This window comes from Dermacentor albipictus, chromosome 2 (assembly GCF_038994185.2).
Source record: "Dermacentor albipictus isolate Rhodes 1998 colony chromosome 2, USDA_Dalb.pri_finalv2, whole genome shotgun sequence".
Taxonomy (NCBI): Eukaryota; Metazoa; Arthropoda; class Arachnida; order Ixodida; family Ixodidae; genus Dermacentor; species Dermacentor albipictus.
Window position 1 is genome coordinate 150,678,070 of NC_091822.1, and position 24,126 is coordinate 150,702,195.

Genomic DNA, 24,126 nt, shown 5'->3' on the forward strand with positions numbered 1-24,126 from the left:
TTTTCAAAAACATCTGTCCTTACCCTTGTGCCTAGGACCTCCTTGGGTCCTACGTGCGACAAGGGTAGTTCAAGGGCACGTTACAGGTGCCCAAGTCCACGGGGTATGTGTGCCGTTGAGCTTGGACCCTTTCTGCACTATCACCAGGATTGGCCCACATGACAATTTGTTTTTGTCATCATCTCAGACACACATTTTCCCATATCGTAGCCACAGACAGCTTCACCGTAAAATCTGATACAATAACAATCTAGGAACAGCTGATCTCAGAATAGATGTACGAAATGACCAATCTTTTGACACTGTTTCCAAAGGAACTTTCATATGCGCTTTTACATGAATACAGTAGAAGCATATCGAAGTGACCTGCTGTATTGCATTTTCACCGATGTGTCACCGTTCACAGGAATGCGCATGAGCACTCTCTTTCAACAAAACCTAAGGTGGAGGTAATGTAACGATGGTGTTCCAATTGATCGATTTCACCTGCTGCAAAGCATGCTGGCAGAAGTCCTTAGCTAATAGTAGTCCTTCGTATGTTGGAGGGCAACTTGGTAAACACAGTGTGTAATGTTTGTACCATGACAAAACCATGAGATCGAAAGGCGGGGAGGCCAAAATAAGATTCTATGGGAGTGGGCTTCAAAGGATGAACATCCCTGATGTGCCTCCGGTTCACTGGAAAAGTCCACAAATGTCATTCTCCTCGGCCTTTCCCTCAATGTCGCCTTGCACCACAGCAGTGAGGACTACTGTCCTGTTGGTGCAGGAAGGGACACTTGCATATGCGCTCGGAGAGTGGTGAAATGGTATTTTCCTTTTCGAACCTCATCAGTGGCTCCACATCAATTACCAGCCCGATCAGCCCCATGTGAGCAATGGATAATAAAGGAATAGGATTGAGCAAAAGGAATCCTTACATTATAAGGCCCCATTTTACTCGGCACACATCCCGCACAAATGTAGGTGGGTTGTGAAACGCACCAAAAGCACAGGCTTGTCAGCTAGGTTCATTATGGAGGGCATGCCCATTCTTCTGCTGCCATTTATTTCACAGATACCGTACTGCACCTTAACCAAATTTTTGTCACAGTGCCTACAATCACTACCAGGTCGAGAAAGTAGCCAAATGCAGTTGCTTCAGCCTCTTCTGAAAGTGCATCCTGGTCAGGCTGAAGCTGCAAATAAAGTAACTTGCTGACATACCTTTTGTATAGTTAAAAATGATACTTTTCTAGCATGTATTACAATTTTGCACCGACACTCCCTCACAGGTGACAGGAAATCGTCCACAGCCTGCTCTATCAGCCGTGAAGTTAGTTTCCATATTCTGCAGCAGCCACAGTCAGTTGCCATCACGTAGTGAATCTGTTCTCATGTTTCTGGAATCTAAACATTTGCTTACATGCACCGCTGAAATGCAGAATTTTAATCTCAACCCACCCCTATTGGACCCCTTTTGCCGACAGGAAATCGTCAACAGCATGCTCTATCCGCTATGGCAGGAAATTGTCAACAGCTTGCTCTATCAGCCGTGAAGTTAGTTTCCATATTCAGCAGCAGACGCAGCTGGTTCCCATCCATCCCATAGTAAATCTGCCCTCATGTTCCCTTATTTTAAACATTTGTTTACATGCACTGCTGAAATGCGGAGCATCTAGTTCTAACCAACCCTATTGGGACCATGTTGGCACCCGTGTGCGATAGGCCTTTCTGGCGAATTTACACCTACATGAGATGCCACACACTTAAAAGTTTATGCAACACATTTCTGTTACATTCATTCAAGTGTGACTACTCTTGTGGGCACCTTGATCAGTTTCGCAGAAACACGGGCACAAGTTTACTGTATTTTGAGTGATGACTTTGCTCCATTTCGTACCCAGTAGGCAAAACAGCACGAAATTCATAGGTCTTGCCACCGCCACAGAACCTGCGCATTTTGTGGCAGTGCAGTTGCTCTGCATGCACATTTTGCAGCGCTGTTGCACTTGATGTGCAACACTTTGCAAATAATAAGCTATTTCATGTATGACAATAACTTGTAAGCACAAGATTATGTCAAATTACGCATCATATGCACACCTTAGTGCTACCGCTGGTTGCAGAAACATGTCGCTGCACTTTGTTTGGTGGCACATAGGTTCAGATCTTGTACACCTTTCATGTAATGGATATGTCACATTTTCCAATGTAAACGACTCAATTTTACATCAAATTACACGAAGCATGTCTATATCTTTCTTCCATATGCGAAGCCATTATTTTGCTGTGGATGCAAGCACTAAGAGAAGCCTTTGAGCTTTGCCTGCTATATATGAAACTGAGTGCACCCTCCCTTCAATCAATGCTACCATTGTGGCCGATTCTGACAGTTAAGGTGCAATTAATTACCAAAAAGGGTGTTGTGGAGGTGTTCGCTAGTGCTGACATACGGTGGGTCACACACCTAAATCGCACGAGTGATGCACTGCGAGACGAAGACCGCGATGTTTTTTTAATTGCTGCTTGGTTTTAAAAGTCAATGCTTGTGGGCAATGGTAGTAGTCGCCTACATAAGTCACACAGTCTTCCACGGTTTCCTGACCCTCTCTGGTATTGCTCTTTATTAGGTTGGTAGTGCAACGCTCGAGCACACTATGCAAACACCGAGCGCTATCCACAGTGCACCATCTGCATCAGAGAAGCAACGCCTATCTAACGATGAATAGGATTCTGCTCTCCATTGTGCTATGCACACCAAGTGTGCTACATGCCCATAGTGACACACTGCAAATAAGGCCGAAACCCTCGATCAATAAGCCGACACAGAAAGCAAAACTGCGTAGACAATGTCCCAGTGCCATCTGGAAGTGGTTTAATTTAGCCTGCAAGGAGCTACGGAGGCATCAGCTGTTCACACATACATGCCCACGCACCGAGATAGTAGGTGTCCACAAGTGAACTAAATACAGCTGCAAACTCGCATAAAGAAATTTACATAAAGTCAAGATCACCCAGCTGCTATGTATGATGGCAAGAGCTAGCAGGCTTCCACTCAACCAAATGAAGGACTAATTAGGTTTGACGTCTGGAAGAGGTAGAACCTCACTTTCATTAGCAACACAGTAATCTGTTCTTCGAGACTCTACATGTCTGTACAAGCGGTAAGTGACCAGTACAACACAACAATGGGCGCCTCACAAGTAAGCCCAAATTTACGTAACCCAACTGTCAATCAAAGATATGAGAAAATACTTCCATGAAATATCAGCGACAGACGCATAGCTTCTAGCATCTGCATGTTTCAATGCCATATTGAAGTGGGCTATCAAAAAAGCCCCCTTTTGCATCAACATAACTGAAGAACAACAATGCAAAGCTTCGCCATCACAAAGGTAATGAAATATCAGACTACTTTCTATGTAAGCTGTCAACTGACTACATTTAGGAGACAGTACAGCCGCGACCACGTCTGTGTAGAGCGCGCGAGCAGACGGCCTTGCTCTGGGGGCAACACCGTGCGGCAGTCGCGGGATCTCACGCACTCTGCCCAGGTGCATGCGTGGCCTAATATACATGCAGAACTGCATTGCACAAGTGGCAACGTTGAAATGGGCAGTCGTTTAACCGAATGTGTACGCTTCCTCAGGGCGCTCTCGGTATCGCCATGCCAAAAGAGTACGGGTTTCAGCTGATAACACGCGCCCGACTCTATCGCTCTTTCGGACATTGTGCACCCCATAATAGCAATTGCGCGTCGCTCATCCACTGTGACTCGGGGAGCTATTGCGAATAGATTCTGCGAAAAGGTTTGACTTCTATGTCTAATATAGGCAGCACGCATGCGATGTTGTCATTTCACTGGCCAATAACATTATCTGGGATTGGTGAAGCAATAGTTTTTCATATCAAGTGTCCTGACAGAATCGCACACGCTATCACTCACGTGCGCAATTCCCTTGTCATCGCCCGTAGTAAGATGGCGCCCTCGGGTAATGCGCATAACCGGCAAAACACGTGCGCTTGCCAACATAATTTCTGGTTTAAAGCAGCGTGCGCCGACCTGCATGTCTATTAGGCCGCACATGCTCCTGTGCACAGCGCGTCAAATCCCGCAACTGCCGCACGGTGTCGCCCCGCAGAGCAAAGCCGTCTGCTCGCGCGCTCTTCACAGACGTGGCCGCGGCTGTACATAAGGACCACACATTGAAGGAGCGCTTTATATTTACTAACACTAAATCCTCCCACACAACTAAGAATGCCGAAGCTGCTTGCGAGGTTGTATATTAAATGTATTGCTACCAAACAGCCCCTTGTTCGCTTTCTGCACAACTGCCGCAACAATGCATCGCGATAAGCTTTCTAACGACTACCTCACTACACGATTAAAGAAAGTGAGCCCAGAGCAAACTTTAGACAACCATTCTTGGAAATGGAATGCACTGCAATGAGCAATGAAGAGATGCTTTGGCCCTTAAGTACAATACAAGAAATCATAGAAGGGGGGGGAGGGGATGGTGAACGGGTGATATGCAAAGAAAGCCATCTAAAAGAGATGCTGATGATACTGACCCCAATGTTCAAAGTACGCGATGTCACGCCTTCCTCTTAGATGGAAGTAGGGGTCAAAATAGTTTTCCATCAGCCAGCGAAGTGCAACGAGTCTGCGCTGCTAGCAAGCACGACCTCAGTGCCAGGCCGAGACAAAAGGACACCCCCCAGCTCCCTCTCTCCAACAAGATTAAGGATAACAGGGGGGTGCGCACACAGTGCTCTGTCTACACCGTTAACAAGAAATGACTCATGCCAGCACCGAACAAAATGCCCTCCACACCCAAGGTTAAGGATGCCCTCACTACAAGTATGTAGAATCGGGGAGAAGGTTCTGAACTTCTGATAAGATTCAAGACGACCCCACAAATGCTACACCAGTCTTGTCCCTCTGACAAGACAGCCTGGCACGAAACAAGCAGCTACGCCTTCGAAACGAGGAAGAGGACTGATATGAAAATTGTAACAGTGCTAACACATGCATCAACAAAGTAACAAGTACAAGACAACTCGCCCAGAAGGAAGTTTTAATGAAGAGGACTGCTTTTACCAAACAGCAAGGATCGCCACAGATGCTGGTTCACAGAGCTGTTGCAAATAACCTGAAGGACAGAAGTGACCAGGTGCAGATGACATCTTATCAAGCCCATCCTTGTAGCATGCAGACTTATTTTTAATCTCTCTAGCCTTAATCCTTGAGTTAGGTTGTGTTACGCGAAAACTTTGCCTCAGCTGCTTTTTAACATTGACACATGTGGGGGGATCGGCTCTGCAACCTCTACCTGACCCCAACCCGTGCACAGGGAACAAAAGAGAATGAAGCACATATGGAATGCATGTTTCACACGCAGGACAAGCATGCACTTCGATGGATTTCTTCATGTCAGCATATCTCCTGCATATATGATGAGCATTCTTCATTGTTCACTTAATACCACAACGAACTAACAATGGAATCAGTGATAACTGCTTGAAAAAATAAATGCACATGCTTGCACAAGTTGTGCCAATCAAAATGAAGATGCACATCAATACTAACGCCTGCTTTAGTACAATTACGATTAATGTTACATGAAGCAATCTATGTTCAAAAGGGCCCAAATCGAAAAACACTAGAAACTGTTCGCCCAAAAGCATGGATCTGGTAATTCCAATGCACTGCTGGTTACTGAACAGGTAATCATGCCAAGTTTGTGAAAATAACAATTGGTTGTGGCACGCAAGCAAATCACTAAATACTACGGCGGAGAACGAAATGAATTTCCAAAGTAATAGTGGCTGCGGTAGTGTAATAGCCCACGTGCCGTGAAGTCGTGATGGGCAGCAGTCCAAGCAGTTTGACAGCTTCGAGTTCAATGACAGCTGGGTGCTTACAGTTCAAAAATGACAAGTGGCTAGCCTCGTCCACGTTACAGGAGTTTAAACCACGATCAAGGACGCCGGCGCTAACCGACGGGCTGCCACACTGACACATTCTTTATGCGGGGAGTCGACAATGTACCACTTCCAATCTACCGACCCCGATAAACGGCTTGCCCGGCTCACGAACATCGCAGAAAAACATCTCGGCTGGCCGGTTCCGGCCTCAACGCGTATCAAAAGCGTGCACAGACCGTTCGTAAACTCTTCGGCTGAGAACCGAAGGTGTCTCGAACAAGGCGGCACGGCCAAGGCCACGACTACAACTGAACGACCCCGACAGCTTCGAAACCCCGACGCACAGGAGGCCGGTTTCCGGCTGTACGCGTTGACAAGAACGAACTGAAACCCGGCGGCGATGCGTTTCTGGGCCCGGGGTTTCCAGCTCGGGGGTGTAACGCCGATGAGCTCGTCGCGGGGCCACGGCGCAACCATTGATAGACCCGAGGAGGCGGGGTGCGGCCGGCCTTGGCCGGGTCTCATCGCTTGACCGCGGCTGCCAAAGCTCTAGGCTGCAGGCACGGGGACACCCCCCGAGGGAAGATCTCGGAACGCCGCTGGGCCCCCCCGCGAGTTTCGCACGCGTGACGTGAGCGGTGCCTCGTCTCCCGCCGACCGCGAGAGAGGCGTCCGCTGACCCAAATATTTGGGCCAGCGAAATCGCAGTCAGGGTCACCGCGCGGCCGCGTCCGCAAAATTCCGATCGCCGGTCGGTCGGGACCGAGAAGGCACCGCTCGCCGCGAAAACTCCCGGGACACGACACCGCCTGCGACGTTTTCTGCCGACAATTACGCGGGAGTTCGCAAAACTGAAACAACTTCCCGTGGCGCCGCGCGGTTTTTGGCGGCCCATGAACCCAGATGTTACGCCGCCGACGTCGGCAGCCAAATGCTCGCCTCTGTGCGACACTAGACGGTCCGAAAGTGGCCCGCAAAATCGTCGACGTCGCAGGAAAGCCGCGTCTCGTAATCGGACGCTCCGGCTAAACGCCGGGGTGGCCCGCGAGGATAAAACAACAAAGAAAACAGTCACGCTCAAAGCGACGACGGCGGGTCATGCGCCTAGGCCTAAAAAGTCGACGGCCCCTGCGAGCGTCCGCCGACCAAGGGGGAAAAAATATCGCGGAGTTTAGGGTTAAAAATGAGCCAAAGTCAAACCTTTCGGCGGCTCGTCGACACACTGCGGGTAGATCCGAGGCCCAAATCCGCGAAAAGGATACGTGTGAGGTCCTCTTGACTGCTGCGCTATGTTTGGCGAAACCCCAGAATATTTTGACTTCTGAGGTAGGCTCATTGCAAAGCGAGACAGGGATGGATTGGGGTCCTCATAGGTGAAGAGCGATGCCTCATACGGGTCGTTGCCGATCGCACACTCATAAAATAACCACTCTAGGCCCTAGAGTAGACATCAGAGCTTCGACATAATATTCACAAAAGCTAGAATTAATTATTTTAGCCCTTCGATTGGATGAGATTTTACATCAAGTGAACAATATGGCTGCCTTCGGCGCGTACCCACCGCAAGACGACGTATTTTTTCAACTTCCTGTCCGCGGTCCAACTTCCGGTCTAAATGTGTAGCGGTCGCTTTATACACCGAAACCGAAAAAAAAAAGTGCCGATTTGGGAAAACTTGTTGGACTGCACTTTTTTTTATACTAGCTCAAAAATATGTTCACTGCTCTGAAGCGTTAATATTTTTTAGTTCGACTTTCCAACGCGAGAAAGAGCGTGTACGTGGTAGTTTTTACTTTTTTTTTTCTTCGTTATACCGTTCGAGGCGACGGGCTAGTACCGCTCGTAAAACGTACGGCGTAGCAAGCTATGGCGATAAACGCAGCTCGACGCCTTCGCGCTACTGCGAAAAAAGCCGACGTACGCAATTCGCCGAACGTCGACGCGAAAGAACTCGTACTTCTCGAGAAATTTTTCGACGCCGGCCAAAGTGCCACGAGACACCAGATTGACACGCGCGCGCACATGTGTCGCGCCGCAGGTGCGCGACGTAGCCGCTACGGCATGCGGGCACGAAGGCCCACGTATGGCCAAATGCGATTGAGAAAAATCGTAACTAATTCGGTTTGTTGTCGGCAGATAACTGAGCCGAGGGCACTCGGCAAGGCGAACTACGGAGCTGCCAACTGCGCCGTTATCACACGTAACCCGCAACGTAGCGCCGCGAAGAGTAGCTTACGCCGTTGAAACGAAACCCGAGAATCCAGCGTAACCGTCAGTAACTGACATTTTTTCTATCTAAATTTACCTTTTTTTCCGTAGACGTGAAAGGATACGAGAGTCTTCTTCGGGCTTCTTCGACGCAGAACACGCAGCCTTGAGACCTCACAACGCCGGCGGATACGCGTTGATGCGCACGACGACGCGACGTCTGCTCGTCGATCCGGCGCCTTTCGTCTCTTTGCACAGAGGGCGCCACGTACCCACACGCACGTGTCGTCTCTCGGGGCGGTTTTTCATTTCGGTTTTGTTGCGCTCTTCGGCGAGCGAGTGTGATGGCCCGTTTTCTTTTTTTTCCCGCCGCAATGAACTTGTCTCAAAAGCGGTGGAGAGAGCAGAACGTGAGGAGTGAGGAAAAAGGCAAGCCGCACGGCGCGAGCATGGCTCGGCGTCGGAGTGAAGCGCTCTTCGTCGCCGTGGTTTCCTTCGTCGTCTGCTATTGGCGCCATCCGTCAAACGCGGCGGCTACCCCGGATAAAGATCTTCGGCCACTGACGCAGGTAAGCGTTTCATTAGAGCACGTAGTAATTGGCTAGCTTGCAATCGCAGGGTAGCTGATTGCACCAAAAGTCTGCAGGCTGCGTGCAGCTGTCGCTTGAGCGAATCGAAGTTTGCGGCTTCTTGAGGTGATGGCTCGCGCTATAGCGCGATTTCGATATCGCGGAAATTCGGTTCACTTCCGCTTACTCGCCTTGTTGGGTTTCTAACGATCGCTTGCGATGTGGGGCTAATTGTGCCGTTCGTCTACTGATTGTCACGCAGATGCGCAGGCATCACGCGTACAGTGTGGTCCACTGTTGAAGGGAACACCTTAGCATTCCATACTGTGAATGTGCACGCGTGAATATTTCTTCATGGCAAGTGTGGAAGCGCACGGCATTGAAGCAGACGACTTCTCGTGGGTGTTGCTGTCGCCCTGTACTCTGTGTTGACCAGCCGGCAGATACAGCTGAAGTGTCGGCAAAACACATTGGCGTGTACCGTTTAACGCTGTTCTTATTCGAAATTAATCCTGAGCACGGGTAAACTCATCCGTTCGGGCGAAAATGCGGCGGCATCGGAGAAGCGTTCTTCAAGTTCAATACATGGTCGCAATCTAGCGGCTTCTGAAGACTGTGTCTATCGTGTCAGTGACGGAGAAAAAAAAAGAAGAACGTGCCCTCTCCTCCCCCTTGTTCCTTTTTTTTTTCTCTCGTTATATTACTTCATCTTCATCCGAAGAGTGCTCTCCTATAGATAAGCGTACGCCTTGTCCAAGCGAATTCTGAGGATCGTTCTTATCTTCACAGTGTCCGTTGCAACAGTTTGACGGCATTCAGTGCCGAGCTGACGCACCTCAGCGTGCGCCTTATCAGGGGGTGTGTTACTTTGCATATGTTCAAATAACCCGACATAAAATATTAGCTCGGGTATCCGTTTTTCGGCAACATAGCATTGAGGTGCACCATTTGATGTCCGCGGTACACCTTTGCTGTAAAGAGGTCGTCCCTATCAACTTCAGTCAAGTCGTTGCGCAATTCGTTCTGCTTCTTTTTGGAAGCAATAATTAGTTTTAGCTTGTTATCACTTGTTATCTTGATTTGCACAGGCAATAAATAGTCGGCCACAAGAATCACGCACACGTGCTTTTCCTAATGAAGTCAAGGAGGGCATAGGGGATATTAATTGCTGTCTTTAATTGAAATGTATAAATGGTAAGGTAAAAAATTAAAGTGGCCGAACAAACAATTTGCCGCCGGCGTGATCGAATCCACATCCTACGTTCTTTTGGCTTCAAATCGTTGTGACTTCTAATTTGTTTTTCCTTTTTTTTTAATCGGGCGCCTCAGTTTCTCCCTCCTTCTCGTTCATATTCGTTTTTCAGAGTTCAGGCACATTCCCGCAATATCTCCTGAATTCGCCTAAATGCTCCAGACACACGGTGCATTTTCGATTTCGATCGAATTTCTCAATCTCGGTTGTCTCATCTCACGGTCTAGAAGATTGGCCCCGATCGGGCTCGATCGCGATCGAAATCGCACGGCACACTTTCGGTCGCTCTCCACACCCGATCGGTACCGAATCTCACGACCGCGACTGGTTCACCTTCCGCCGCTTGCGCAAAGGAGCCAGTCACGATCGAGGAATTCGATCCCGATTGGGATGCCAATGTGGAAAATATTATTTTGAAACAAACTTCAATGACGAGCGTTATCGTTTTAGTTCAGTGCCCTTCTGCGAACAACATTTGACAGAAGTTTTAACTCCCTAATTGCATCAGTTATTTTTTTTGTCGTTTTATTTTTATACCCAAATGTAAAAACGGGTGGATAAAAAGCTTACAATTGCAGCACTTCTCAATTATTATTTTTCTGGGGGGCGGGGGGGGGGGGCGTAGAGCTTGGTATGGGGGGGGGCGTAATGAAAATTCCATTACTAAGCACACGAGAATTTAAATTATTTTTTTTATTATTATTTAGAAGTCAAGAAAATCGCAAGGATAGCTCACGTACCTGTACATGCCTACTGCCCTAGCAGTATAAAACGAGGGCATATCTTCTTAATCACGTGCAATATTCCGCGCCACAAAAGCATACAAGGCAATATTCCACATTTTCTTCATGGCCTTGTTCCATTAAAGATTGTCCTATGGCTTGACTCCAAATAACATGTAGTAAGTACTCTGCCACTAAGAAATCGGTCGGCACGCACTGTTAATTAGGAGATTCAAATAAACAGAACTTATATAATCAGTACTATTATTTTATTATTTTTATTATTATTAGTAGTAGTAGTAGTAGTAGTAGTAGTAGTAGTAGTAGTAGTAGTAGTAGTAGTAGTAGTAGTAGTAGTATTGCGTGCGCATATTCATACCTACAAAACCGCTAAAAAAAAGTAGAAGTTCCCTCATTGGTTTTCTTAAGAACCAAAAACTACAATAAAACTGAAAGACCGCGGTGCACAACAGAAAAGCGGGGCAAACAGGCCTAGATAAAACTACCTAAGCAATAGATCGTGCTTCGTTGGCATTAACGGACAGATCGAGCCCTGTTAGCTATGAGGTCAGTAGCGGAAATCCTCAAAGACCTGTTCTTGTTCCCTTCCTACAGTTCATAAATGACATTTCGTCTCCAGTTAAACCATCTTAATTAATTCCTTTTATATGCTGATATGCTGACGACTTCGAGCTATCTAAGACTGCCAACAGTGTTCAGGACTGCATTGACCTCCAAAAAGGCTTTTTTTTTTTTTTCACTCTCACACTGGTGCAGAAACAATAAGCTACTTTAAATGATTAAAAACTAAGGTAATAAGTTATATATACGTACAAAACATGTCAGATGCAATTTCCGTGCACCCTTCGGGGTGCTACGTTGCCCGGGGTCGGTAAAATGGATTACCTTGGTGTGTGCATCGACAAAACGCTAAGCTTCTGTTCACACGCTAAATACGCGAAACAATGTGCCCTTCGTGCCCCTGCTTTTTTTTTTTCCGTATATCGCGTGACTTCCACTCCCCTGCTGCCTTTATGAAAGTGTACTCTATTGTGTGCCTTCCACTACTATAGAGTACGCCTCTCTAGTTTGGGGCGGAACGTGCAAGTCTAATTCTGTCCTCGGTGAACGCGTCCAAAATAAATTGATATCTATTTTCGAGCACCAAATTCGCCGTTCTGGCGACCATGGTCCAGCCCTCTGAAATATACTTCAACTCACACCTGTAAAATCAGGACGTATTAAGTCAGGCCTTTTGTTCCAAGGTGGCCCGTAATGGCATTGTAAATTGCCCCAGGCTTCTCAGTCATGGGCAATTTTCCGCGCCACAAAAGTGTACCGGGCAACATTCCACATTTTCCTCACGGCCCTTGTTGCTTTTAAGATTGTCCTATAGCTCGACTCCAAAGAACATGAAATAAGTGTTCTTCCTGTATTGGTTATATTCCAGAGTGCATTTCCTATCTGTTGTACAAATGTGGATAATCATACTGTATGATTAACTCCCTCTTACGCCTGCCTCATCGTGTTCCGTTTCCCTATCAATTGTTTCTCCATCTTGCATTGTTTTGTCTGTCACATATATCTCTTCTTTGTGCATTTTGCCCTGCGTATTACTCTTTAAGTGCACCGATACGAAGGCTCCGTGGCTGTTCATGACCTCTATAATAAAATTATTATTATTATTATTATTATTATTATTATTATTATTATTATTATTATTATTATTATTATTATTATTATTATTATTATTATTATTATTATTATTATTATTATTATTATTATTATTATTATTATTATTATTATTATTATTATTATTATTATTATTATTATTATTATTCGGGTTAGCCATCTCGAGCACTGTTCGGCAGGCAATGTGTAACGATCGGTGAGTTCCCTCCTATTGCTTGCTTATGACGCGTCAGAGAAAGGCCCCATACCAACACCCTCTAGGGAACTTAAGGCCTTCTGGCTGTACCCTCTCCCCTTGAGCTACGTCACGCAAAAGAGGCCCACACAGAAGTTCCGTGCAGCGTGCTACGAAGCTACGAGCGGCGCACCCGTGTTGAGAATGAGACGCGGAAGACTGAGTGTGTGGCGACGGCGATAACAATTCAATTAGTTCCGGGAACCCTGCCGCTCCTTGGATATGCCTCGGGGTTAGAAAAGTCCTGGCATGCTGCGACATGCTTCCGAGCACTTTTTTTTTTTTTCTGGACGTGAACCGTGCTCTGCGTTTGTGCTGCGATTGCGGTTGTGTCTCAGGCAAGCCTTCATTGCCGCAATATGCGGATCACGTTCATGCCAGGATATGCCTGATAAGTGCTGCGTGCCCGATTTCTGGAGCAAATACAAATCGGGGCCGAAAAATCATGCGTTGATGTTTCCGCAAAATCAATGACAGAATATTGGGTGCCAATGTTAAGGCAAAGAAGAGAAAAGCTGAAATTGTGCGGAATAGGGCAGCTGTTTCTTTGTAAATAGTTGCACGAATGTTTTGTATCTCCATTGCTAAACTCATTTGAGGTGTTGTATATATGTGGACAGCGGTACTGTGTGTAATAATTCCTCGAAAGCGAAATTATTCCTTTAGAGCCTAATCTAGACTGGCATAAATACATGTGTCCCGAATGTGAAGAAGGGCACGCCAGTGAAGTCGTCATGAGATATGTGTTATGGTGCGGCGCTACCATTTTGTTGAACTTTTGTGGTCGCACGAACGGCAAACTCTTTGACGCCGACGATAAATCAAGGCATAGAAGCTACTCTGAAGAAGAGGTCAGCACTGTGACTTTTCAATATAAGTCATGCTCCCTGTCATCATTTACCCGAAATTCGTTCTCAATCCTAAGGTTGAACCATTTCATTTTTTATGGACGGGCTTTTTAATAATGCGGCGCGTAAATAGTTTTGCATAAATAAAATAATCTTGGAGCACCCTCTGTTCTCTGCGGGACATCTGCTCAACTACGCCTAAAGAAAGACGATAACTGCGCTCTGGTTAACGTTGCCCATAAGGTTGTTATCCCTTCACGCAACCCGTATCCCCGAGTACGCCGCCGGCCTCTTCTCCGTGACGTCACTCGCCGAGCGCTCAGGCCTTCTTGTCTAGGCGGTGTTGGGCATACCCGCGAGAGAGAGAGAGAGAGATCAAACATCCTTATTGAAATATCCCTGCTGGATTGGAAATGGGAACGGAGAGGCTTGGGAGGCTAGCCCCGTGAAGCTCTCCTTTCCATCAGAAACAGCTAGGCCAGGCCTTTAACCGTAGCGGCGTCCTCCGCCAGCCGGACAGCCCCAGAGCTGGTCTTCTGGGCATTCGCTGAGCAGTATAGCCTCCCACTACTGCTCAGGTTTTGTTGTTGTTGTTGTTGTTGTTGTTGTTTTAGCATTGTAGTTTATGTTGCGTCTGATATTGTTTGCAGCCGATGGGCATGTCCCTATAATGTGATGGAGGTCTGCACGTGGTGCATTTCATGCCTTACTTTGTGATGAGTATGCTTCTGGTTGTATTCGGTGCACGAGTAGTGGTGTAGGGAAGGTGCTTGTTTGTAGAAGTCTTCAGGTTTGTTTAATCATTGGTCAGGAGGAGACTACTTGTATTTGAGGTGTTATTATTATTATTATTATTATTATTATTATTATTATTATTATTATTATTATTATTATTATTATTATTGTTGTTGTTGTTGTTGTTGTTGTTGTTGTTGTTGTTGTTGTTGTTGTTGTTATTATCATTATTATTATTTCATCCGGATTAGCCATTTATAGCACTGTTCAGCGGGCGATGTGTAACTATCGCCGAGTTTCCTCTTGTTGCTTCCTTACGGCGCGTCAGAGAAAGGCATACCCACGAGCATACCCGGAATTCGAAGCGCAGTTTCGGAGGAATTGAGTGCATGATGATGATGATGATTTACCGGCATCCCTATTGCAACGGGAGGGGGGCGGCGACAAATAGTCACATAGGCTGCTTGATTTAATCAAGTAATCTACTACACATTCATCAGTCTGGCGGTTTGTCTATATCTCCCTAATATTTTCACTCTACCTTAAAACCTGCATATCTACCCTGTGCGTGCAAGGTATCCCGTGCTATCAATTTTATGCGTTGCATATTGCAATCACTCAGTTCATCCCTTGGGCGCGCCCGGGCAGCCACCATTGAGGTATGAGCCATTGTTCATTGCTGCGCGTCTCATATGTGGGTCTATTCTCTTTTAAGTTTGCTATGTTTGTTATTAAGTTGCTTCTATTTTTATGCGTTGCATATTGCAGTCACTCAGTTCAGCCCTTGGGCGCGGCCGGGCAGCCACCATTGACCTTTAGCGCAACCACGTGACGTGACGTCACGACAGCCGGAGGCAAAGCTGGGCCCCAACTCGCGCAATATGCAACGCATTCTTGGCTTGACCAAGCTAAGCCTGGCCATTTTTCCCCCGCTTTTCTTTCCGCCAGTACTTTTGCTTATCTCGGCTGCCTGACCGGTTAATTACCTCCATCCGCTTTAAATCCCCGCGCTTCTGAAAGGTGTACGTTACCTACGGGTCGCCCTGGGTGAATACCTTCGCATTCCATTTGGATGTGCTGGGTGGTCTCCTGACTTTTGATGCAGCACACACACGTCTCATCCTGTTGCCAATATTTGATCCGGTATGCATGTCTTTGTCCTTATAGGCAACCAGCTCGATCGAGCCTCAAATAGCAAGGCACTTCCCTTCATGTTATGACACAGAGTTTCCCTTCTAATTACTTTATTCTCGTTCTTGCAAATCTCCATGGTCTCTCTTTCTTTCCCCCATCTTTTGGCGTCCAATTGACTGTCTCTGTTTCTCTCACTTCATTTTTTGATGACTCGTGGCTGTCTATTTACACTGTGAAGGACCTTGTACTTGGCCGTCAACTTTATTGACCTCTTCCTCCATTCTGTGTCCATGCTTTTGAGGTACAGATACTTGTGCACTTTAGCCGCCCAATTTACTTTATTCCGTGTTCCCGAGTCTTTCTTCAAAACTTATTTTACTTCTACTCTTCTTTGACTTATTCGAAAGAGGCCCTACCCAGGTCTCCCTGCACTGCCTCAATCGTGGTTTTACCGTGGGCTCCCCAAGCCAACCGACCTACCGCTATTTGGTTAACTTCCAACCTCGACAAGATGTCCGATTTTAAGCACAAAATGGTATTCGGGAACGTTATAGCGCTGGCACCATTACTCCCTTTCCGGATTTCTCGCACAACCTCATATATTTTGTATATCCCCAAAATGTGCTGTGTTTCATTATTGCCACATTTCGCTCCCCGTTCATTTTCAGATTATCTTGGTGGGTGTTAGAGTAGGTCTTTTATTCGCTTATGTACACACAAAGGTATTGCTTGACTATGAGAACAAATGGGGGGGAGGGGGGGCTCGCTATTGAATTGATACTATGTAATTAATTAGTCGTCTCTTCACATAGAGATCATAACTCCCGTTTTTCTCTGTGCTAAACTTAAAGCCTAGATGATATGCAAGTATCTGTAAATCCCTCGCATAGTCCGCTGGTAGAACTATGTAGTCCGCATTTACATCTGCCCAGGGACATTCTGTTGCACCATTGGACCATTAATCATGTGGGATAAACCAAAACCTAAGTCACTGCTTGCGCAGCGTAATTACAGCGCCGCGCTATGGCCTATTGTCTTGCCATTTGCGAACACGTGTGTCCCAACGCTGACGTTCGTCTACGCAAAAACTTTATAAGTGGAGGCGTGCTTAGGAACTTACATAACCGAAAACAGAAACGACAACAGTACACCCGGTTTCCTCGAAAAAGGACTCAAAAGAGGGTGAAAAAAAGAAGAAAATCTTGAAACCATATTTTGAATGATTGTAAATATATACAGGCTGTCCCACCTATCACGCACCGAGATTTCAAACTATGCAAATGCCACGTAGCTGGGCAGAACTAAGGTTTGTTTGCCGTCGCTTGGGGGTACTCAGATTACGTTTTTCTTTTTTTTTTGCATTCTACCGAATTACACAGTAGAGTTAATTATTTATTAATTAAACTGTCATATATTATAATTCTATGACAAGTGTCAATGAGAAAATTGTAGAGCGACATGAAAAACTGCCGATACAGCTTTCTGTTTCTCAATGCGTGCTACATAGAAGCAATTTTCCGAGCGTGTAAGAAGCCCGCAAAGTGCCCCGAGCGGCCAGCGAAGTTGATGGGAAATTAAAAATATTTACCTAAATAAAGAGCCTTGTTAAATTGGAAGCGCTTAGTATATACCGATGCGAATAACATAACACTTATGAAAGAGCAAGAAGCAAACAATTCCGCCTGCATACGCATTATGGCTTCCGAACTTGAAACCAGACTTTGAGTTCTCTTCGTTGCTTCGAGTTCTTTTTCAACGCGTCGGGCTCTATGAACGCGCGTTGGGGAAGCACGTCGTACGTTAAACCGAAAACTTCGTAATACTGCGTTTCGCTATATCGAGGTTTGACTGAATTTCTGTTTTTCTTGTCACCATCATCGCTGCGTTACTTCAGCAGCGAGCGCCGTTGATGGCCAAGCGGCGCTTGCAAAAGAAAAGCTCTCACCGCAACCACCACCACCACCACCCCCACCACCACCACCACCAACACGAATCGTCTTCGCCTCAACTCCGCGCGCGTTTCCAGGAAAAAGAGCGTTGTTTAGACACGCTGCCTTGCGGGTTCGTGCGTGTAGGTTGCTTCACGTATGCTCCGGTACGTATAATATATATATATATATATATATATATATATATATATATATATATATATATATATATATATATATATATATATATATATATATATATATATATATATATATATACATATATATATATATATATATATATATATATATATATATATATATATATATATATATATATATATATATATACGCGCAGGAAAGAGAGGACGAACTTTTGGAAGACTTCTTTACTTAAAGTTTTCGGCTGGTGGACCAGCCTTCGTCAGAGCACTGTACTCTGACGAAGGCTGGTCCACCAGCCGAAAACGTTAAGTCTTCCAGAAAGTTCGTCGTCTCCTCTTTCCTGTGTATGTTACGTCGGGTCCTGCGTGCTGAACTTGAAAATATATATATATATATATATATATATATATATATATATATATATATATATATATATATATATATATATATATATATATACGCTTTCCGCTTCGTTAGCCGAAAGAGAGAGTTAAAGACAAACCAAAGTTGTTGAAGAAACAACGGCCTTTGCAAAGGGGGTTTGGAGAGGAGGGAGGAAGGGCTGCAAAGAGAGGGAGGTAGAGAAAGAATGTAACGCACGGCGCCGACACTTCCGTGGCACGGCACTGCTACTCGACCTCCATAATTACGTGCAGTGCAGGAAGGACTAGGGCGGCTCGTGTCGACCAACAGCCGGTAGCGAATTCAAGTGAAGGGCTCCGCCATTGTGCTCTATACTATAATCCTTCCGTGACGCTTCCATTCAGTCGGCGTCGCCCGGTGGGAAATATCAGAAGCGGTCAGTGAAGGAACCTTATTCTTTTAGTTCTATTCTCTGCTTGTTTCGCGCGACTTGTGGCCTCCAAGATTACAGACGCATGAAGTGATCTCGGAGGCCATGTGCTACCTATAGGATTTCGTTGCACTGCACGCAGTTAGCGATAGTTTTCGCTGCGCACCGTGGAGTTGATGATCTCGATAACTGCATGCAGCGCATTGAAAACTAGATAGCATTCTCGGAGGCCCTCGGGTCGCGTCAAACGATCACAAATAGGTAATCAGAAAAATAGTGCTCCTACGCGTTGACGCTCCGGATTCCCCCCCCCCCCTCCCCCTCTCGACGCGAACTGAATGAAAGCGTTAGGGAAGGATTATAGCATAGAGTACAATGGGCGAGCGCGAAACACGCTGCCGCAGCCGGCTCTCCGCTTTGCTGACTCACTGACACGAGCCATACATAGCATGCGCCGCACTGCACGGAACTGATGAGACGGAGAGCGTCTGCATGCGGCTGCGCTTACGGCGGTTCTTTCGCTCCACCCGGGTTTGTGTTTTGACTGCGATGATGAGCGAAGAGTTAACGCAAGACAAACAAACTATTGCGTGCACGCCCGCCGCCATCACTCGTGGACCCGCCCGATTTTTTTTTGTGTGTAATTTTTATTTTCCTCACTTCTCGGCTAGACGAAATAAACCAGAGCTACGCCATAGCCGCGCGCTCGCCTCCTGTAAGACATCCGCGTGTGTGTGTGTGTATGTTTGCTTGCGCGTATATAGTATATATATATAGACTACGGTATATACGTCATATTTAGGCTTTCCCCGCTTAAAATTACGCAACTAATCTGCTGCCGACGGCAGCGGCGGCACACTATATATGACCGTGTGGTGAGGAACATCGCGCACCCGGGTGAGAAACGGCGCTAGCGTTGCTTGTGGAAGAGAAGTATAATGAACTAAATAAACATAACACTGTACATGTACGTGAAGTGGCTCCGGCGAAGAATTAATACCGGGCTCGTTCCATTAAGAGAGAATAGACAAACCAAGAAGCTAGAAACAAGAAAACACAGAGAGACAAGGGGTATAGTTTAGATTGGAAATTGATACGTCCAGGAAGTCCTCGCTGGCGCGGCCTTTTATTTCCTCCATGCTCGCTGGGAAATTTGTTAACTGCCGCCTCGATGTAACTCGCCCGGTACAGCCTTCGCCATACTTAACCCGAGCACTCAGTAATCTGAGTGCTCAGTAACGCGAGCACTCAGTAACATGAGCACTCGGACGGATCGCTGGATATTGCTCGTTGGGCAGCCTTGAATGGTGCTACGTGCCTTAATGCGTCTTTCCTCTCAACTTACATTCGTTGTTTGCTCCTCACAGCCCACGCTTTCTTCTACAATTGGGTTGCTATAGCGACGTGCCTGCGTTGTTCGCGTTAACTATAACTGCGGCTGTACCTCTATATATATATTTTTTCACGAGAAATGGAACGAGTCACCACCAACACATCCCACCGCTGCCACCAGTTGTTACGTGCTCGGCAGGCGGAGCGAGCGCTGCCTGTCGAGAAACAGACGACCAGCACAGAGGCCCGGTGCTGGTCGCGGAAAAACGTTGGAGCCCCACGTCACTCTTGTGGAGCGTGCTTTTTTTTTTTCATCTGTTCTTGACCGCTCACAGACGAGCAAAAGAAAGTGAAAAGAAATGCGCGTTCCAGCGAGCGTGCCAATACTATCTGACGAAGGAAGCATGAACATAAAGCAGGGACTGCTCAACGTTTCTAATGGACACGTGGGAGACCTTGTCTGGGTACACTCTGTGGATGGGTTGTCGTCGGCAAGACCCCAAACTGACCGATGGAAATAAACGTTTCGTTTATTTGCCCGCCTTTATGGTCATCACAGAGAACGTCGGCCTTTCTTTTTTACGATTTTATCGAAAAATACAGAACGTTTAGCGTTCTTTACGGTTGTCGCATAGACGCAGCAGTCTTTCGATTTTTTTTTTACTTGCGTCCACTTTTTGTGAAAACGTGATTTTAAGAGAACATACAGAACGGATGTGCGTGACGACGACTTAAATTTCGATCAGTGCTACATGAATATTTCCGTTTGTCTTCGTAGCAGACGATTCTAGCAGCGACTATACAGAGCAGAGAGCCTCTCGTTCACAGAGAGTGAGGGAGGGAGGGAGCTCTGTCTTTAAAAGGAGATGTGTTTGGCGGTGTTGAAGTATTCTCCTGCACGCTACTCTGCAGGGCAGGGAGAAAGGGGAGAGAAATGCCCTATGAGAGGGAGAGGGCAGTATAAAGTGAAAATAATACAACTATACAAAAAATAAGACAACACCACTCGACATAATTGTTTCGCTTTTGAATTTTACCGGTCCGAATAAGTGATCGGACTCTACTGCCGGCTTTTTTAGGCGACGTACACATTCCGAGTAACAACTATAGTTTTGGGAGTCCGCAACGCATAGCTTCAGAACAAAGTCTGGGAATTATTGTCATAAATGTTCAACACCTTGTGTAAAGGGTATGCGGGCTGCTCCACCGAGCAAAACCAGCGACGGCCTAAACTTAGCTCCTCTGGGAGCCCACACGGGCCACTGCTCACGGGGAGGGGGAGGGGGAGGGGGGAGGGAATTGCTGCGTCACTTGCTCGCGGAAGAAGCGGTCCGACGCGTTTGATGTTATCGCGCTCGTTGCTGTCCTCAGCACGCTTTTTGCAATGTCACGTTGTTCCTCTTCGTCTCTTGTCGGGAGTCATCAGTGATAACGTCGAGGGTCGCTAACGTATGCAGATGACCTCCGAAGAGAGACGACGGCACCGGGACATTTGTTAGCTGTGTTTCCGTATTTGTTGTTACAATGTTCCCACTAAAAAAAAGTGACGCACAATTTTAGTGGCTATATAGGACTGCATTGTTGAGCTAGCGGTCATAGACTCTGTCCCGACAGTGGAGGCCACATTTCGATGGGAGGCGAAATGAAAAAAGAAGAAAAAAAAAACGACCGTGTACTTAGACCTATAGGTGCGGGATAAAGAAGCCCATGTGGTCGAAATCGATCCGGAGTCCCCCGACTACGGCGTGCCTCACGCACTCAAATTGTGGTCTTTGCAAGTAACAACCCAGAATTTAATTTTTTTTTTAAGAATGGTATTGGAGATGCTTTATCGCTTAATCTGTAATATAACGATGGCTCGCTCCCGCTGCGTGCCATTCAGCTGTTTGGCGGCGAGACAGTCGTTTTCCTCAAGCATATGGCGATGCGCATGCGCTGATTGCAACACCCAACATACAACAGAAGTGCGACTGTGGCCCCACGGACTTCTAAAAAAAATTCGCTCGCAGGTTCTCTCTGGTTGTCATTAAAGAGCTCTCTCTCTATCTATCTATCTATCTATCTATCTATCTATCTATCTATCTATCTATCTATCTATCTATCTATCTATCTATCTATCTATCTATCTATCTATCTATCTATCTATCTATCTATCTATCTGTCTATCTGTCTATCTATCTATCTATCTATCTATCTATCTATCTATCTATCTATCTATCTATCTATCTATCTATCTATCTATCTCGCTCACTAGCCGTATGTTGTGCAGCCCTGGTACAGTGAATATGCCAAATTCCGCAAGTGCGCTTCTCCACATATCTCGTTTCATGGCGGTGGACTTCGCCCTGACTTATTGTAAACAAAGCACGAGCAGCTGACTGTAGCCGTATGGTGAGTTCACTGCATACCCGCTCTTCTAAAAACCTATACCTCGACTCTATGGTGCCACGAGCGAGAGGTCGGCCATCTTGTGCAGGGCACCCTGAAACCTGATAGTGCGAAAAAAGCCTATGCTTCCGTTGTATCACATATCCCGTGTTAAAGCAATAATGATTGGTGCGTTAATCAAGAGTTCAGGATTTTTTACTTGAAATGCAGTATTTTTCAAATTTTGATTGACAGTTATGAAAGAGAGAGGGGGGTGGACATATTATAAGAAACTAAATATCGCAAATCAGTTGGGCGGAATCCCGCTAGGTGGATGAAAGCTGATGAAAGAGAAAATTGTAATCCATCCGAATGTAGCACGATGTAGTTTTCTCGTGCGCCGCAAAAGTTCTAAACACTTGCTAAGTTCGCTCGTTGGCTCCCTTTGAATACAGTGTAGTCGATGCTTACCGACAGAAAACGTGATTACAGGCCGGAGAAGACGCTGTGACAACTCACGATGTCGCAGATGACTAGCGCGGGGACTTCAAGGCGATGTCGCCACCCGCGCCTTATACGTCCTTGCGCCTCTCTTGGTTTGTGGCAATCAATCCTCATCTCGCGGTAGGCGGGGATCTATTGTATACTAGTACGTAAGGACATTTGGCCGTCATTTTGCCTGCGACATCTTTTTATGCGAAGCATACTAGCCGCACAACCACGCTCTTCCTTGCTGCGCCGCGCGCGGCCGCGTAGCTACCATATGACGTCATAACAGCTGCAAAAGCGGAGGCTCAACTCGTGCGCTCGCTTGCGGCCGCGTAGCTACATAGCCGGGTCTCAGCTCGTGCGATCGCCTGCATGAGTTGTTTCTTCGTCTAGCCGAACCAAATATAGCCAGGCAACAGCAGTTCACCAGGCTAAACAGTGGTTCAACAACTAAAATAAAGGCTAGTATGCATCCTGGGCTTAACCTTAGCTAAGCCACAGCCATTTTTTTTTCTTTTTTCGGCAAGGTAAGTTTTGAAAGAATATTTCACTTGGCTTTCATTCTTTTCTTTTTCTGACAATCTTTCCCGGCGGTACCCTCTAGTTTCTATTACTGAATCACGTTCTATACAGTAAGAGAAGCGTTGGATATAGTTTGGAATTCGTTTTGAGTTCTCATTGTACATAGCTTAGCAGAACCGACTCAAGATTCTTGGACCATGGCCGTACGCTCTTGACAAGACGCATTGAAGCGCGGTCGGGTCGGGACCAGTGAGTTCGACTTTGGACTCGACCCGCTCGCGTCGATTTTGTCACGAAATCGACGCGAGCGGAGATTTGACGAATTCGACTGCGTGATTATACACCGAAAACATAGCAAGGAAAATAAACGCCCGCGTTCTGTGGCAAAGCTTCTGACTGAATTTGTACGGTACAACCACGTGATTTATTTACATCTCTAATGGTACCGATTATTTCCGTTCATTGTTTTGTTCATCGTTGTCATTGCAACAAGCTTTGCGTTGCTTTGCCCCATAGTTGCTTCCCCACATCGTACGATTCTTTTCTCAATCTTCCTCTCAATTTACCTTGCACTTCTTTAAGTTAAACGTTTCTTTTTATAATCGCTCACTGCTTTTAATCCTGTCTTCTTTTATTATGACCAAATGTTCTCTTTCTTCTTTTTTTGTCTCTGCATCTTTGTCCTCGTTTTTCACTTTCGCAGCTTTTGCAAATGAGCTAGTGACGAATGTGAAATTCGATCCCGATCGGATTGGATCGCGATCAAAAGCTTCCGTGCGACACCGGCACTATAAGTCTGGGCCGCTCAATGAAAAGTCTCGAAATGCGATGCACCGTCGCGCTGCTCGTCGCACGGCCGTCATAGCACGGCGTGGGTGGGTGTCAGCTGGTGACGGTTGGTGTCGGGTTGCTGGCGCGGCGTATAACGTCGGGCTTTAAACAGCTCGTGTCTGCTTATGCCGGCGCGTATTTGACAGCTTCCTGTTACGACGACCAGACGTTTGTTTACATTCGTGCCTCTGTTTGCTCGTCGTCTGCTGTGCGCCAGAGCGTTGCAGACGTGCATCAGCGCTAGCAGACGATTGCCTCGCTCGGTCGCGTCGCTCCATCACAAACAGTAGGCGTCCATGAATCAAGCGTACACGTTGTCATGGGGAAACATAATCCGCGCTTTCGCGAGTCACTTGTTCTACTACGTATTGATCTGTGCCTTCTCAATCGAACC

At 46.5% G+C, this 24,126-nt stretch overlaps 2 protein-coding genes across 5 annotated transcripts in view; one reads left to right on the top strand and one right to left on the bottom strand.

Moving 5' to 3' along the window:
- The window catches only part of LOC135899836 (eukaryotic translation initiation factor 4 gamma 1-like), a 142,686-nt gene extending 134,358 nt beyond the window's left edge, over positions 1–8,328 (bottom strand). For 2 of the 4 annotated variants that reach the window (XM_065429209.1, XM_065429208.1), the window contains exon 1: positions 7,111–7,483. In XM_065429209.1, the coding sequence (XP_065285281.1) occupies positions 7,111–7,246 (136 nt within the window). In that variant the 5' untranslated portion in view covers positions 7,247–7,483. Of the gene's footprint in view, positions 1–7,110; positions 7,484–8,243 lie in introns of those variants that run through there. The other 2 variants (XM_065429212.1, XM_065429210.1) reach the window with 2 other exon arrangements.
- The window catches only part of LOC135899838 (uncharacterized), a 103,846-nt gene continuing 88,044 nt past the window's right edge, over positions 8,325–24,126 (top strand). The window contains exon 1 of the mRNA XM_065429216.1: positions 8,325–8,687. Coding sequence (XP_065285288.1) covers positions 8,463–8,687 — 225 coding nt within the window. The 5' untranslated portion in view covers positions 8,325–8,462. The remainder of the gene's footprint in view (positions 8,688–24,126) is intronic.